Source organism: Pan paniscus, chromosome 5 (assembly GCF_029289425.2).
Source record: "Pan paniscus chromosome 5, NHGRI_mPanPan1-v2.0_pri, whole genome shotgun sequence".
NCBI classification, from domain to species: Eukaryota; Metazoa; Chordata; class Mammalia; order Primates; family Hominidae; genus Pan; species Pan paniscus.
In genome coordinates this window covers 127,765,985-127,783,924 of record NC_073254.2, presented here as the reverse complement: position 1 = coordinate 127,783,924, position 17,940 = coordinate 127,765,985, and the positions used below count along the sequence as shown (strand labels likewise).

Here is a 17,940-nt window from a genome sequence, read left to right as displayed (position 1 = left end):
AGGTATGGATTGCTACCTGTGGTCTGTGGGGGAAATTATGACACAGTCACAAGGCAGGGGCCATTTCCTCGGGTTGAACATTGCGCAGCACCTAGGGTAGGGACTGTATCCCCTGTGTCTTCTGTTGCCTACCCCCCAATGCCCATGCACCCAGGGCTGGAACAGGGGTCAGGGGTGAGGCTCAGCGGTGGATCTGAGGCAGTGGTAGGCTGGTAAATGTTTTACAGCTGGCACTCTGAGCGTAGCTCTGACATGAATATTAGTTGTTATTTTCACTCATGTTAAAGAGTAAAATGAGCGTAAACGATGAGGTCTTATGTCAGAGCTTTCCTTGTTTGTCAAGACTGAGAATGACTTCCTTGCTAAATTCGATAATAGTTCTGTTTTTTATCTGGACAGGGTTTTATTATACTATGTTGCCCAGGCTGGAGTGCAGTGGTTATTCAGGAGCAAGATCATAGCTCACTGCAGCCTTGAACTCTTTTTCTTTTTTTTTTTGAGACAGAGTCTCACATTATTGCCCAGGCTGGAGTGTAGTGGTGCAATTTCGGCTCACTGCAACCTCCGCCTCCCGGGTTCAAGCAATTCTTCTGCCTCAGCCTCCTGAGTAGCTGGGATTACAGGCGTGCACCACCACGCCTGGCTAATTTTTGTATTTTTAGTAGAGACGGGATTTCACCATGTTGACCAGCCTGGTCTTGAACTCCTGACCTCAGGTGATCCACCCACTTGGGCCTCCCAAAGTGCTAGGATTACAGGTGTGAGGACTGCACCCGGCCAACCTTGACCTCTTGGCCTCAAACAGTCCTTCTGCCTCAGCCTCCCAAACAGCTGGGACTACAGGCATGTGCCACCATGCCTGGATTGGATAATAGTTTTTGAAGACAAAAAAGAATTTAAGTATTTTGTGCTATTCACATTGTAACAGCTATAGACATGACATGCTTTTAAGTTTAATCTGCATTTTTAGTATTTTCTCCATCATTTTTTAAAATCTATAAATCAACACAGCTCTAATTCACAGCATTTCCCAGATTCTAATGTGTAAATATTCCCTTCATGGCCAATATTGAGCCACCAATGTGACATCCCTGAATATGGATTTGGGAAAAGATGTACAGCAGCAAACCCTTGGAAATACAGATGCAGTCGTAAAATTAGCAAGTGATGAGTTGTCAGTATTTATTACTTTTGTTTTTAATAAACTTTTTATTTGTTTGTTTGTTTGTTTAGTTTCACTAAGTAAAAAACGACTTGTGAATGGGGCAGCCTCCTGAGCCAGAGTAGGTTCAGAGACTCCCTACAAACTTTATTAACTTGTAAGTGTATATACTGTAATTTTTATTTTTAAAATTTTTTGACACAGAGTCTCACTCTGTCGCCCAGGCTGGAGTGCAATGGCGCAATCTCAGCTCACTGCAACCTCTGCCTCATAATTTTTAATAAGGGCTGTGTTTAACAATCCACTTGCAATACTCCTGAAGATGTAACAATCCTCTCTCATGGACTAGTACAAGCCGGCTCCAGCCCATGGGGGATCAGAGTTCTGCTGAGCTCAGGATGCCTGTATCCGGATGGTCCATGTCCCCATTCTCATCAGCTGGGCTGACAGTTTTGATCCCATTGCCACTGATGCACAGAACTTGACCCCCTCACCAGTTTCTGTAAGAAACCCAATCACACCAAGCAGTTCTTGAAATGTATGGTTTCTACTAAAGATTGTTGGTGTTGCAGGCCATAGTGGACAGCTTCTGTTAAATGACTCTCATGGATAGATGTTTTTCTGAATCCTACTTTATTTAAGGATAGTGTATTAGTCTGTTTTCACCCTGCTGATAAAGAGATACCTGAAACTGGGTAATTTATAAAGAAAAAGAGGTTTAATGGACTCACAGTTCCACGTGGCCAGGGAGGCCTCACAGTCATGGTGGAAAGCGAAAAGTATGTCTTATATGGCAGTAGATAAGAGAGAACGAGAGTCAAGCGAAAGGGGTTTCCCCTTGTAAAACCATCAGATCTGGTGAGACTTATTCACTACCACAAGAACAGTATGGGGGAAATTACCCCCATGATTCAGTTACCTCCCACCGGGTCCCTCCCACAACACGTGGGAATTATGGGAGCTACAATTCAAGATGAGATTTGGGTGGGGACACAGTGAAACCATATCAGATAGTACTTTTTTGTTTTTCTTTTTCTTCCTTCTCTCTCCTGGTACCCATGGAATACTGGCTTCATTGCCTCCTCTCTTGGGTTCCTTCGGTGAGGAGGAAATGAAACCATTCCTTCCCACCTCAGGCAGAGCAGGAGCCCTCCCCACCTCATCACCAGTCTCAGCCCCTCTCTGGATACAGACCAGCATCTGAACCCATAGGATCCGAATCCTGTCCCACATCATTTGCATCTCTGAAAGGCACAAGAAAGGGTGGGCCATTCCACTCCCACCTCCAAGCATCCCCTTCTGCTTTCACTGTGATGAAGGCAATCTATTCTATTTGGGTAATTTTACTTTCCTAAGAAAGTGTTAGTGCAATGATTATTTAATTAGAATCCCAGATTTGACCAAAGCAGGCCTCAAGGCCAAAAGGTACCAGCCCTTCCATCTCTTGGGTGTTTAATATCTCCCCCAAGTGCAGAAGGAAAAATGTATGAGTAGACCCAGTTACAGGCTGACTCCTAGGAATGGAATTAGGTCACTGGCCACAAGCTTCTTGTTATTGGAACCAATTTGCATTTCCAGCAGGCAAGTTTTTAGACTAAAGTCTGTGGTTAAACATGGTGAGCTATTCAATGTCTTCTAACTTTGTTCCCCTGGAGCATCTCCTCAGAACCCCAAGGGAGTTTTGTATGAAGAAAGAATGTGAGTTCCAAGGAGAAATGTGTCCACAAGGAAAACTATGGGCAGGGACATGGACAAAGCTAGTCTTCCTTAAATAGAGGTGGGGAGGTGTCTTAGCTCAGGCTGCCATACCAAAATACCATAGCCTGGGTGGCTTCAATATAGAAATTAATTTTGTCATCGTCCTGGAGGATTTAAAGTCCAAGATCAAGGTGCAGCAGGATTCAGTTCTGTGAGGGCTGTCTTGGCAATGGCTGCCTTCTTACTGTGTCCTCACATGGTGGAGACAGCGAGCAAGCTCTGGCCTCTCTTCCTCTTCTTTTAAGAACACTAATCCCGGCCAGGCGCAGTGGCTCACACCTGTAGCCCCGGCATTTTGGGAGGCAGAGGCAGGCAGATCACTTGAGGTCAGGAGTTTGAGACTAGCCTAGCCAATGTGGTGAAACCCTGTCTCTACTAAAAATACAAAAATTAGCTGGGTGTGGTGGCGGGTGCCCATAATCCCAGCTACTTGGGAGGCTGAGGCAGGAGAATCGCTTGAACCTGGGAGATGGAGGATGCAGTGAGCCGGGATGGTGCCACTGCACTCCAACCTGGGTGACAGAGCGAGACTCTGTCTCAAAAACATACAAAAAAAAAAAAAAAAGAACATGAATCTCTTCATGGGGCGCACCGTCATGACCTCATGTAAACCTAATTACCTCCCAAAGGCTCCACCTCCAACTGCCTTCACACTGGGTGTTAGTACTTCAGTGTATGAATTTTGGAGGGTACACAAACATTCAGTCCATAACAGAAAGGAAGAAAAGGAAGGAGAACATAATTTAAAAAACAAAAATCTAGGCTGGGCATTGTGGCTCATGCTTGTAATTCCAGCACTTTGGGAGGCTAGGCAGCAGGATCACCTGAGCCTAAGAGTTCGAGACCAGCCTGGGCAACATAGCACTACCCTGCCTCTACAAAAAATAAATGAATTAGCCAACTGTGATGGTGCACACCTGTAGTCCTAGCTACTTGGGAGACTGAGGTGGAAGGATTGCTTGAGCCCAGGAACTCAAAGCTAAAGTAAGTCATGATCGTGTCACTGCACTATAGCTTGAGTGACAGAGTGAGACCTTGAACAAAAAAAAAAAAAAAAAAAAAAAGAGTGCATTTATTTTCTAGGGCTGATATAATAAAACACAACAAACTAGATAACAAACAACAGAAATTTATTGTCTCAGAGTTTTGGAAGCCACAAGTTCATGATCAAGGTGTAGGTAGTGTTGGTTCTTTCTGAGCCTGTAAGGAAGAATCTGTTCCATGTCTCTCTCCCAGCTTCTGATAGTGTCAGGCTTTCCTTGGCTTGTAGACAGCTTACTCCCCATGTCTTCCCATCATCTTCCATCTGTGTGTGTCTGCCTCTCCGTCCATATTTCCATTTTGTATAAGGATACCAGCCACATTGGATTAAGACCCAGACTTATGACCTCATCTTAACTCAACCATCTGCAAAGACTGTATTTTCAAATAAGGTCACATTCACAGGTACTGAGAGTTGAGATTTCAATATGTGTTTGAGGGACACATTTCAACCCATAATATCTAATATGACAATCTTTGTCTTTTAATTAGGTGTTTAGTCCAATCGTATTTTTAAAAATTACTAATAAATTTGGGCTTAAATCTATACTGATTTTTTGTATTCTATATATTCCTTTTACCTGTCTTTTCTGCCTTCCTTTTGAGTTATTTTTTATTATTTAATTTTTTCTTTCCCATTCATTGGAAGTCAAGCATTCTGTTTTCTGTTGTATTAATGGCTACTCTAAAAATTACAGCATGCTTACTTATTAGAGTTGTCTAAAGTTAACCATACTTTTGCTTCTTCCTAAATAATACAAGGACTTTAGTACACTTTAATTCCATTTATATTCTGTCCCCCACACTTATATATTATTGTTGCCATGCATTTTAATTTTTTCTTTTTTAGCCCCTCCAGTCATCATTATTATTGTTTGATACAGTCATTTTCATTTAAATTCACCTGATTATTTACCACCTCTAAAAAATTCTTCATTTTTATATATCAGACCTTCCACCTGGGTTCCTTGTCATTTTGCCTGAAGTTAAACGAAAAGAAGCTCCTCTAATATAGGTCCTGTAGTGATAAACTCTCAGTTTTTGTTGTTTAGAAGTATCTTTATTTTACCTTCACTTTTGAAAAAAAAAAAGACTTTTTTTTCTGGGTGTAGGAGTCTAGATTGTCAGTTATTCCCTTGAAGCACATAGAAGATATTATATTTTGCCGGGTACGGTGGCTCATGCCTGTAATCCTAGCACTTTGGGAGGCCAAGGCGGGCAGATCACTTGAGGTCAGGAGTTTGAGACCAGCCTGGCCAACATGATGCAACCCCATTTCTACTAAAAATATGAAAATTCGCTTGGCATGGTAGCGCCTGCCTGTAATCCAAGCTACTTGGGAGGCTGAGGCAGGAGAATCACTTGAACCCAGGAAGCGGTGGTTGCAGTAAGCCGAGATTGCGCCATTGCACTCCAGCACGGGTGACAGAGCAAGACTCTGTCTAAAAAAAAAAAAAACCAAAGATATTATATTTATATTCTGGGGTTCATTATTGCAGAGAACTCAACTACTCTTCTAGCTTATTAGGGTGCTTCTTGGAAAGTAATCTGTATTTTTAATTTTAAGATTTTTCTCTCTGTCTTTGGTGTTTTATAATTTCACTTCATTGTGTTGACGTGTGGATTTATATTTTATTCATCCTATTTAGGATTTGCTGAGCTTCCTGAATCTGTGAGTTGAAATCTTTCATCAGTTCTGGAAAATTCTCTGCTATTATCTCTTCAAATATAATCTCCTTTCCATTCTCCATATTCTTTTCTTCTGAAACTCTTATGTTTCAAACTTCTCATATTCTCCATTTCTTTTAACCTCTTTTCCATAGTTTTAATCTATTGGTTTCTGTGCTGCTTTCTGGGTAATTTCTTCTGACATATCTTCGAGCTCATTAATTTTCTATTTAGCTATGTTTACAATGCTGTTAAGTCTATCCATTTACTTCTTAATTTTAGTTACTGTGTTTCCCACTTATAAAAATTCAATTTGCTTCTTTTTCAAATTTACTGTGCTTTTAAAATCATTTTTTGTTCCCCAGATATATTTTCAAGCTTGTCCTTTATATCTTTATACATAGTATCATAGTTGTTTTTATAATCTAAGTTCGATAATTGAAATATCTTAATATTTGGGGGGCTTTATTGCTGTGTGTTTTTATTGCTTATTCTTTCTTTAGTTATTTGCTTCCTTGTGTGCTTGGGTATTTTGGACTGTTATTCATCAACCTTGAAAAATTATTTTTGAGACTTCTTTGAAACCTTTCTCCAGAGATGATGTGTTTTCTTTTGCCTTTCCAGTCACCTGAGACACTGTCATATTGAGTAATTTTTTAACTAAATTCATAGCCTGAGGTTTTCTTGATCACCCAAGTTCTGTGAATTTGGGATGCAAATATATGTGAGGTCCGGCTTCTGGTAATATCTTCCCAGAGGTTCTGCAAATCCCCTCCCTCAGTGTCAAGGCAACTTTTCTTGTAGCCAGGTAGGGGTGGGAGAAGATGCGACAAGTCTACAGCTGGCGTGCCTTTATTGTAGCTCTTAGGGTAAGCCCTGGGCTTCGTAGCAATGCCCATGGCCCAGCTTAAACCTATATGTTGGCCTGGTTATTCTTTATATATGTCAATTCCTCCACACTTTTAATCATTTTTGCATTTATTCATTATTTGTAGTAGTTTCAATTGACTGATCCTAATAACCAGTTTTCCATCTTACCAGAAACAGGACTTCAAATAATTTAGAATGCTACATTTCTTCTAATTAACATTCCAAATATGGCGCTAACACTGGTTTTGACTCAAATTCTTTAATGTGTTCAAAAATAATCTAATGAAAGTTACACACACAACATTATGAGTTGGGAAGAGCTTAGAAACCAACAACTGTAACCCATTTAAAGGCTTTGGAAGATGAAGCTTAGAGGAGCTGAGTGAGTTGCTCAGAGTCCCGTGTGAGTTGGCAGTAGAACCAGGACTAGTGTGTCATTTGTTATCTCTAAGACCTGTATTCTTGCCACTGCCCTGCAGTGCAGTGGCAATGTGTAGTTGACTGAAATTATGTCCATTTCCCCGATGAGGAAATATGGATTATTTCCTTTTCTTCATGCCCTCTCCCAAAGTTCTGCACAGAACTTTTGCTGTCTCATTCTGAAGGTTTATTACTTTAGTATTACAGAAGGAATGTTTTGAAACTTAGAGACAAAGCCAGTATTATTGCCCAATAATAAGTCTAGTTAGTAAGTTAACCAAATCATCAATAAGTAAATAAATGCTAATGTTTTATAACTAACATAATAAAAATGTACTATTAAAGCAAAGATTTTGTGAATAGATGTAGATATTATCCTAGGTTTTGTGCTTTCTCTCACCCGTCACTTCAGTTCCATCTCAAAGTACACCCTGAATCCAATCAATTCTTTCCACCTCCCTACTTCCACCCTAGTTTAGCCACCAGTGTCTCTCAGCTAGACCACGTGATACCTCCTTAATAGTGTTCTTTTCTGCACTTTGCCTCCACCTCCCCATCCATTCTGCCTAACAGCAGCCGTATGTATGTATGTATGTATGTATGTATGTATGTATGTATGTATTTATTTTGAGACAGGGTCTGGCTCTGTCTCCCAGATTGGAGTGCAGTGGCACAATCTTGGCTTACTGCAACCTCTGCCTCCCAGGCTCAAGCCGTCTTCCCACCTCAGCCTCCTAAGTAGCTGGGACTAAGGTGCATGCCACCACACCCAGCCATTTTTGTTTTGTTTTGTTTTGTTTCGGGTTTTTTTTTTTTTTTTTTTTTTGTATTTTTTGTAGAGATGGAGTTTTGCCATTTTGTCCAGACAGGTCTTGAACTCATGAGCTCAAGTGACCCTCTTGCTTCAGTCTCCTAAAGTTATGGGATAACAGCACTCAGAGATTCTGATGTGAGCCACTGGGCCTAGCACCATATTTATTTTTATAAAATGAAAACTAGCTTGTGTGTTTCCCTGCTTAAAATCCTGTAATTATTTCCATCACTCATAGAATAAAATCCAAGCTTGTTATCCTGACTGTATTTGTTTCCTTAGGGCTGCTGTAACAAAGTACTACCAACTGGGTGGCTTAAAACATCCTTTCTGGAGGCTAGAAGACTGAAATCAGGGTGTCAGCCGGGCCATGCTCTCTTTCTGAAGACTCCAGGGGAGGGTCCTTTCTTGCCTCTTCCTAGCTTCTGGTGGTTGCCGGCTGTTTCTTGGCTGTCAACACATTACTCCAATCTCTGCCTCTGTCGTCACATAGCATTCTCTCCAAACAGGTGTCTGTGTCTGTATCAAGTTTTTTCATCTTATAAGCACACCAGTTATTGGGTTAAGACCAACCCTAATGCAGTATGCACTCATTTTAACTTAATTACCTCTGCAAAGACCCTATGTCTAAATAAAGCCAATATTTGCAGGTACAGGGGATTAGAACTTGAACATATGTCTTTTTAGAGAGACTCAATTCAATGCATAACGCTAAGTTAGAAAACTGCCATTATCTCATCCTAACCACCTAACTTGACCTCTTCTTGCACCATTCTGACTCTTGCCCACAGTTCCAACCACTCTGGTTTCTTGAAGAAGCCAAGCTTTAGAATGTTTGCACAAGCTGTTCTGTCTGCCTGGAAAGCTTTCTCCAGTCACAACAGGCTACCTCTAGCCACTCAGATCCTGACTTCAATGTCACCCCTTTATGGGCCTACCCTGGTCACCTAGTTGCTTGCATTGAGAACAAGAAGTTTATCTTCCCCATTCACAGCTGAATCTTCAGCACCTAGAACAGTTCCTGGCACATAGTAGGTGCTCAAGAAGTTTTTGTTGAATAAATGTCTGTCTGATTGAATGAATGATTTTTTTTCCTTTTTAGATTTGGCTTAAATGATGCCACTTGGAAAGGATAGCTATTACATAAGCAACACTTAGGAACCATTTCAAGATGGATTGGAAGCATGTTTCACAGAGGGGATCATCTGCGAGGTGTGAGGAAAAAGGGTTGGTTTGCAGAGATTTCTGAAGATGTGATCCCAAGAGATAAGCATGGAAAATGTAGATGGGTTCCAGGAAAGATGGGCAGTTTCCTCCTCCTGCCATCACTGCATGAACAAGAAACTTGGGACTTATTTGCATTTTTGGAATTTCTAAAAGTAACAATAATAATACTAACACCAATAATGACAATTAACTTTTATTGAGTTCTCACTTTGCATTATGCTAAACTTCTGCATTTAATTCTAACTACATCCCTGTGTGAGAGCTATTATCTTTACAGATGAGGAAAGGCAGGCTCTGAGGGCCTAAGTACTAAGCCTCAGAATCAGCGAGTGGCCATGCTGGACATTCAATCCAGATCCAAAGCTGGTATTCCTTTGCATGTGCCCACTGCTGCCCTAAACACATTTTAAAATTTTGCTTTGTTGGCTTACCCTCTGCGGATGTGCCAGCAGCCTCTATACATCCTCATCCTTCCCCAGCCACACTCTCCATCCTCAGATTATCCACCTCTTGCTACCAGTCTGTCAAACAATGTTTAGATGGCATTTCTGTTACTGCCAAAGCCAGATGTTTCTAGAAAAATCCTTGAGTTTTATATCAACCGATCCTCTCCCCTTTAGTGTCCTCTTGGCCGCACATCTCCATTTCCCCCCAAATCCCCTCCCAATTCTTTCCAGTGATGTTCTAGCAAATGTCTTAGACAAGGTCCTCCCCTAAATGACAGCTGGAGCCAGAAATTCCCCAGGCCCATATTCTGGTTCTATAAATGGAAAAGAAAGATGAGCTGATCCCAGATTCCCCAGCCCCCCTGGTGGAGACTCCAGCTGGTAGGGACACTTTGCCCTACCGCTTTGTCCCAGCAGTATTCTCTAATGAGGCAAAGCACAGACTTTGCCTTGGATGAGGGGTCGCCACACCTGCTGGGTTGAGGTTTTGAATCTCAGGTAAAGGTAGCAACTGCACTAGCACTTGGGCAGGGATGTTGGCTTTGAAGGCCCAGGATTAGCTCCTTTATGTCAGAGCATGGCGTCCTGCACAGCAAGATGCTTCCAGTTCTGTGCTGCCAGGAAGAGGCCTCTCTTCTCTCCTCCTCTCCATTTACCCAGTTTATTCTGCCACATCCTGTTTTTAATATTTTGAAAACAAACACTATTTTAGAATAGTTTTTGGTTTACAGAAGTATTGCAGAGATAAAACAGAGAATTCTCATGTACCCCGCACCTGATTTCCCCCCATTTTTAAAATCTCATATTACTGTGGTATGTTTGTCTCAACTAGTGAACCCATCATAATACTTCATTATTAAATAAAGTCAATATTTTATTCCAATTTAATTAGCTTTTCCCTATTCTATTCTATTCCAGGATCCCATCCAAGATACTACATAACATTTAGTTGTCATGTTTCCTTAAGCTCCTCTGGGCTGGGAAAGTTGCTCAGAATTTCCTTTTGTGATGACTTTGACAGTTTTGAGGAGTACTGGTCGGGTATTTTGTAAAATGTTCTGCAATTTCAGTTTGTCTAATGTTTTTCTCATGATTACACTAGGGTTAGGGGGCTTGGGGAAGAAGATCCCAGAGGTGACATGGCATTTTCATCATATGGTGAGAGTACATGCTAGTGACATGACTTAACACTGATGATGTTGACCTTGATCATATGGTTGAAGTCTTATTTATCAGGTTTCTCCATTGTAAAGTTACATTTCCCCTTCATTTCCTTACTGTACTCTTTGGAAGTACTCACTGTGCACAGCCCATCCGTAAGGAGTAGGGAATTGCGCTTCACCTACTTGAGGGAGGGGTGTCTACATAAATTATTTGAAATTTGTATGCATGGGAGAGTCGTTTGTTCTTTCCCTTTTATTTACTGAGTCAACCACCTATTTATGTCAGTGAGGATTCATGAATATTTATTTCATACTTTGAGTTATAATCCATTACTACATTATTTATTTGTTGTTCCTCTTGGTCCGAATTTAGCCACTGGGAGCTCTTTCATTTGGCACCTGTGTCCCTATAACCAGTCCCCACCATTGTGTGTGTTTTGTTTCCTTAGTATTGTCTTACTTTCTGGCATTGCAAGATGCTCTAGGCTCCCCTTGTGTATTCCCTACCCTAGTCCTAAAATCAGCCATGTCTGCAAGGAGTTTTTGTTCCTTATATTGAAGAATGGTGTTAGAAACCACTATATCAGAACTGTGTTTTATTTTGTCCACTTAAAAAACAAAATAGACAGCTTTTTTTTTTTTTTTTTTTTTTTTAAGAAACCTAAGGCAACAACAAAGACAAATGCCCTGCCAGAGAACAGCTTGGATAGGTTGCGACAGACAGGGAACCCCCCCATTCCACTGGGGAGAGGTTTGTGCTGATGAACTGGGCCCTGCATCACACTAGAGCAAAGCTTCTAGCCAGTGGGCTCATATCCATGCTCTTCTTTTTTAGGACTTTTCTAAAATCATGGGTGACTCCCTTTTCTACACTAGGCTACTTTTTATTCTTTATATTAAGCAATGAGATTGAAATTTCTGAATGCTAAGTCAAAAGGGTATTTCTACTCGTGATTTATTATCTAGCGAAGGATATTTTTAAAAAGCCATATACTACCCATAGTTGCTCGTGACTTTTTCTTTCACTCAAAAGTTCTAGCAGTTGTTTTAGAGACTGGATAAATACAGAAGGTTTCCTTGCAATCAGGCAATTTAATCTAATCCCTGTAATTTCAGTTGGGCAGAAATGGACAGAAGTAACAGCCAATTATAATTCCATTACTTCATTTGAGGTGGGTTCAGTGAACAGATTCCTCTCTAGTAATTTTTTTTTTTTTTTTTGAGACAGGGTCTGTCTCTGTTGCCCAGGCTGGAGTGTAGTGGTGTGATCATAGGTCACTGCAGCCTCGATCTCCTGGGTTCAAGCAATCCTCCTGCCTCAGCCTCCTGAGTAGCTGCAACAACAGGCATACGCCACCACGCCTGGCTAATTTTTAAAATTTTTAGTATAAAGGAGATATCACTATGTTGTCCAGCCTGGTCTCCAGAGCTCAAGCAATCCTGCCTTCTTGGCCTCCCAAAGTGCTGGGATTACAGATGTGAGCCAATACACCTGGCCTCTAATAAATATTAAAATGGTGAGGAAACATTAGATGTTAAAGTCATTAGGAGGTCTATATGAACAGTAAACAGTGTCTGGATATTTACGTTTTAGTCATCATCATCATCGTCATTTTTCTAGGGAAGAATCACAAGTATCTTTGTGTGATTTGCTTAAAGACGATAGAGGAAAAAATAATTTGCCAATTCCATTTTTCCCCAGTGAGCATTATTATCTCTGTGTTGGCAGTTAAGGGCTTTAAGCTTGTGAAGGAGGATTTAGCCAGGGTTATCCCAGAAGTCACTGCCTGAAGTCCTCAGGGACTCTGTCACCACCAGCCTCTCCATCACAAGACATGGAAAGTGGGATATCATTCCTAGAAAGGCAGTCAGGGGACCCTTGGTGCATGGCCTCCATAAATAGGCATGGCAGCCGCCACCCTCATGACACTTGGCAGATGAGGAAGTCACACCAAAGTCAGAGTCACTGAGTCAAAGCAGGTTTATGATCTCCCATTCCCATGACTGAGGTTTCTTTTAAATTATGTTTATAATATTTAGCAGTGTATTCCTACAGGATATGTCCTTTAATTTTGAAATGTGACACTCAGAATAAGATGAAATCTCTATTGTTAATTATAGTTTCTGATTAATATAGAGGTTCCCTTGAGAGCCTCAAATTCAGCACCCATTTAGCACTGTGCAGCCAATGTGCTTGCTGTTGACTGATCTCATTTCACATTCATTTCTGCACATCCCAGTGCCCCCTCAGTGCTGCTCAGCAGCCGTGCTCCATTCCCCAGGCCTCCTACTCTCCCAGTTCATGACCACACCCACCTCCTCTGTCCTCCCACTCAGCTTCCATATCTTGGGGAAATTGGAAGCCATGGGAAGAGACCTTCTGCAAGCTCCCACCTCCACATCCACCCACCCCAGCATTCAAACCTTTGTATTCTGTCTTCCTTCTTGTTGCAATAGATGGAAAGTATATGCATCCTCTTAGGCCATGGCCTCCCTCATGCACTAAATCTCCTACCCTCTCACCTACTCAAAGCCCTTTCATGTGAGCAGTTCTCCACACACTCTTCTGTACAATCAACTTTTCTCTCTCTACTGGATTATTTTAACCAGCATTAAAACACTATTTTTTTCTCCCATCTCAAAAACAAAAAACAAAGAATCCTTAAAATTAATTTTTTTAATTTTGCTAAAAAACACACAAAATTTACCATTATTTCTAAAATTTACCGTTATTGAGTTTGCCATAAAACTCAATAGTGTTAAGTATATTCACATTGTTGTGCAACCAATCTCCAGAACATTTTCATCTTGCGAAATTCAAACTCTCTACCCACTAAGCAATAACTCCCCATTCCCACCTTCCCCCAGTTCCTGGCAACTACCATTCTACTTCCTGTCTCTATGCATTTGACTTTTGGCTATTGTAAATAGTGTTGCTGTGAACGTGGATGTGAAATATCTCTTGGAGACTCTATTTTCAATTTTAGGGGCTACATACTCAGAAATGGAATTGCTGGGTCATATGGTAATTTTATTTCTAATTTTTTTAAAAACTGCCATACTCTTTTCCATAGTGGCAGCACTATTTTACATTTCCACCAATAGTGCTCAAGGGTTCCAGTTTCTCCACATCCTTGCCAACATTTACTATTTTCTGGGGGGTTTTCATTTTGTTATTTTTTGTTTTGTATTTTTTAATAGTATCTATCTTAACAGCTACCAGAAAGGTGGTATCGCATTGTGGGGCAAAAAAATATTTTAATCCCACTTTGTTCCTTTGCTATGGCTAGTTCTCTGCTCCCTTTTTTGACAAAACTCCTTGAAAGAGGAGTTGACTTTACTTACTGACCCTAATGCCTCTCTTTCCATTTTTCCAATCAGGAGCTACCCTATTTTAAAATCTCAACTCAAAGTATAACTCCTCAATTGCATTTCCCATGCCCTTTGCTTCTTTATTTTCACCATTGGCTCTTATCACCTTCTAACATACTATATCATATACTTATTTATTCATTTATTGTCTCCCCACCCCCGCTGGCCATTAGAATGTCAGTTCCACGAGGGCAAAGATTTATTCTTATCCCAATTCAACCCACTGTGCCACCACCTTTCTTGTTGATAAATTGCTAAATCTAATGGCCACTCCTAGTCTTACTTGTCTAATCAGAGCACTTAGCATGGTTAACCACTATCTCCTCCTTGAAAGAACCTCTCCATTCACTCCCACACTGCCACCCTCTCCCAGTTTTCTTTCTACCCCATTGGGTGCTCTTAGCTGATTTCTTTTGCTTGCTCCTTTCTCATTTCTCCAGGCTCTTCGTGTTGGAATCTTGCAGGGCTCAGTGTTTGGATCCTTCTCTTCTCCATCTACATTCACTTCTCTGATGATATCTTCCATTATTATGGTCTGACATACCAACTCTATATTCATGATTCCCAAATGTACATCTTCATATAGGCTCTCCCCCAGAACCATATACTCTACTAGATGCAACTGCCTAGTAATATCTCCACTTGGATGTCTAGCAAGTATCTTAAACTCGACATGTCCAAAACTCACCCCTGATCTTCTCTAGCCCCCTCCACTCTATCCTCCTTCCCTTCAAAATAAACAACAACAACAAAAAAAACTACTCCACCTAGAGCCCTCCTGGTGTCAATGCTTGAAGTCATCTTTGACTTCCTTCTTTCTCTCATATACCACATTCAATGTGTTGGTAAATTTTGTTGGTTCCACCTTCAAAACATGTCCAGGATCTGTCTACTTCTCATCACCGCCACTGCTATCATCACCACAATCCACCCTACTGTCATCTCTCAGCTACTGTAGGTTAGTGGTCCTCCCACTTTTGCTTCTTTCAGTCTTTTCTCAATACCATAGTCAGAAAGACTGTTGGTCAGGCACAGTGGCTCACGCCTGTAATCCCAGCACTTTGGGGGCCAAGGCAGGCAGATCATGAGGTCAAGAGTTCGAGATCAGCCTGGCCAACATGGTGAAAGCCTGTCTCTACTAAAAATACAAAAATTAGTTAGGCGTGGTGGCGGGCACCTGTAATCCCAGCTACTCAGGAGGCTGAGGCAGGAGAATCATTTGAACCTGGGAGGCGGAGGTTGCAGTGAGCTGAGATGGCGCCATTGCACTCCAGCCTGGGCAACAAGAGCGAAACTCCCTCTCAAAAAAGAAAGAAAGGAAGAAAGAAAGATTGTTAAAATGTTAGTTTAAATCCTATTGTTTCCCTGCTCAAAAGAGTTCAAGAGTAATAGCTAAAAGCCTGACAGTGTCCTGCAAAGCCCTGCCCAACCTGGCTTTATTACCTCTCCAGTCTCACTCTGGCCTCCCTACAGTTGCACAAACCCTCCAGGCATACTCCTGCCTCAGAACCTTGGGGCTTGATATCGACATTGCCTGGAATATTCTTTCCCTACACACTGTATGACTTGCTCCCTCACCTCCTTCAAATCTTGGGTGCAATTTCACCCAAGAAATGCCTCAACCTCCTTATTTAAAAATGTCAGCCTAAAGTACAACTCAATTGCACTTCTCATGCCCCTTCCCTCCTTATTTTCATCATCAGCTTTTATTAACATGTAATCTACTATATCATTTACCCATTTATTCTGTTTATTGTCTGTCTCCCCCCAACAGAATATCAGTTCCACGAGGCCAAAGATTTTTGTATGCTTTGCTTCTGCTGTTTCTGTAGCAGCTGGAAGAGTGTTGGGCATGAAATAGGCTCTCGGTATATATTTGTTGAACAAATAAATGAGTGAATATAGAATGACTGGGGAACTAGCAGTTCAAATACTATTTCTCCATGACTATTATTAGTATTCTATCCTAAAAATCCAGGACGAAAGTGAAGATATAGATGAGGACTGCACACATGTTAACAATAGGACATACAACCTTGCTACTCGAAATGTGGTCCATGGACCAGCAGCATCAGTGGTAACTGGGAGCTCATAGAAATGCAGAATCTCCTGTCCCAGACCAGAACTCCTGAATCAGAATCTGCATTTTAACAAGACCCTCTAGAAGGTTGATTGCAAAAATTGAAAAGCTTCGGTGTTGGGCAAGGGTCCCCAGCCTTAACTGTGTATTAGAATCTCAGTATCTTTAAAAACTCCGGATGTGTGAGTCTCACTTCCAGAGACTGACTTAATCGGTCTGGAGTGAGGTCTAGATATAGGTCAGAGGTGAAGACAGGGACATGACTGACTTTCTTCATTACTTTTGGGTAGAGAGCTAAGATTAAAAGTTTGTCTCTGTACTAGTCTTGATATAAAGAGTAACTTGTTAATATGGATATCAACAAGTCATCAACTATTCATCTTCCCCTTACTCCATAAGAGCAAATTTTAACTCCTCCCTTGTGGTTTCAAGTGAAATCATCAAAGTGGCTGCTGCCCACTCTTGTGTCCACATCCAGCCTAGTTTTGTCAATCTGCTGTAGGAAATAAACACAGTGGTATGTCAGCCTCTTGGAGGAATGGCTCCTGCTCTCTTTTCCGGCAGGACCCAGTGATTTTTGTGAGCAGAGAGCTTGGGAGACAGTGAAGAGTTGGTCTCTGGTTGGGTGGATACAGGGAAAGCCCTGTCCACAGGATTCTAGGGAACACATGGGGTGCAGGCTGGAAACTCTCCTATCCGGCATTCTGCACTCAAAGGGTTCATGGATGCCAACTCTTCACACCTCTGTGTGCTCCTGCACTCACTGCCTGACACTGTCATTTCCTGGGTGGCTCTTCTGAAAGGGTGGGATGAGAGGTGATCTCTGAGTGTGACCCCAAATATGAATCCTGAACATGAACTTGAATCTGCAGCTCAGGCCCCGAAACTGCAGGATGGAAAGGTGTGGAAGCATGATAGAAGAGCAATGGTTAACTGCCGTCTAGGACAGAATCTGGAAGAGTGTAGAGAGAATTGCCAGATTCTCATTGACCAAATGGGCTCTCTCTTCCAGATCAAGTCTCGGGTTCTCATGACTCCCTTAGCCCTCTCACCTCCGCGGAGTACCCCAGAGCCCGACCTCAGCTCCATCCCTCAGGACGCAGCCACGGTCCCCAGCTTGGCGGCCCCACAGGCTCTCACAGGTAGGTCAGCAGAATGAACTCCAAGGCTGTGATGGTCTGTAGAGAACAGGGCAGCCATCATCTAGTTGTTACTTTGTGGATTAAAGAGTTGTTGCTGAGATGGCTCAAATGAGGGATTTAGTGTGCTAGCTAGGCAGCAGACAGGATGACCAGAGTCTTTGAGAGCACCAGTTTACATGTCCCACAGCTTGGATTATTTAAAACTTGGTTTTCAGTGCAGCTTGGGTTTAGGTGGTTGCTTTGGTTGGAGGGAGGTGGATGACAGGGGGACACAGGGTGGCCAGATGTTTCTTTTAGGAGCTGGGGTGCGCTGATCCATTGCACTGATCTAAGCCTGCTCACCTTAAACAGTGCTCTTGTTCCTGTGTTTGCTCTTCCAGATTTCCTAAGGAGCCCATTCGCCCTCAGTCTGACCCACTACCCTCCAACCCAGTCAGGGTAGCAGGTATCCCAATCTCTGTCTATGGTGGGGCATCCACCAACTGACAGTTTCATCATAATAGTAATGACAAGCTGATGGTGTCTCTCTCTCACACACACACACATGCACACACACACACACGCACACACACACAGAGAATCCTCCTATGTCACAACCCCAGCCCCTCTCCCATCCCATTTAAATCCCTTCAGTCCCTCCCATTGCTTTTAGACGAAGCCCAGACTTGTTAATCTGGCCGACAAGGCCCTGCAGGCTCCACCCTGTGGGTCACCCCACTGCTCTTCTCTCAGTCCCCAGGACTGGCCACGGGGTCTTAGCATATTCTCTCCCTCCATCTG

At 42.1% G+C, this 17,940-nt stretch overlaps 1 protein-coding gene across 1 annotated transcript in view; it reads left to right on the top strand.

Moving 5' to 3' along the window:
- SCML4 (Scm polycomb group protein like 4) overlaps positions 1-17,940 on the top strand; it is a 123,559-nt gene that overhangs the window by 55,235 nt on the left and 50,384 nt on the right. The window contains exon 3 of the mRNA XM_003824332.6: positions 17,031-17,160. Coding sequence (XP_003824380.1) covers positions 17,031-17,160 — 130 coding nt within the window. The remainder of the gene's footprint in view (positions 1-17,030; positions 17,161-17,940) is intronic.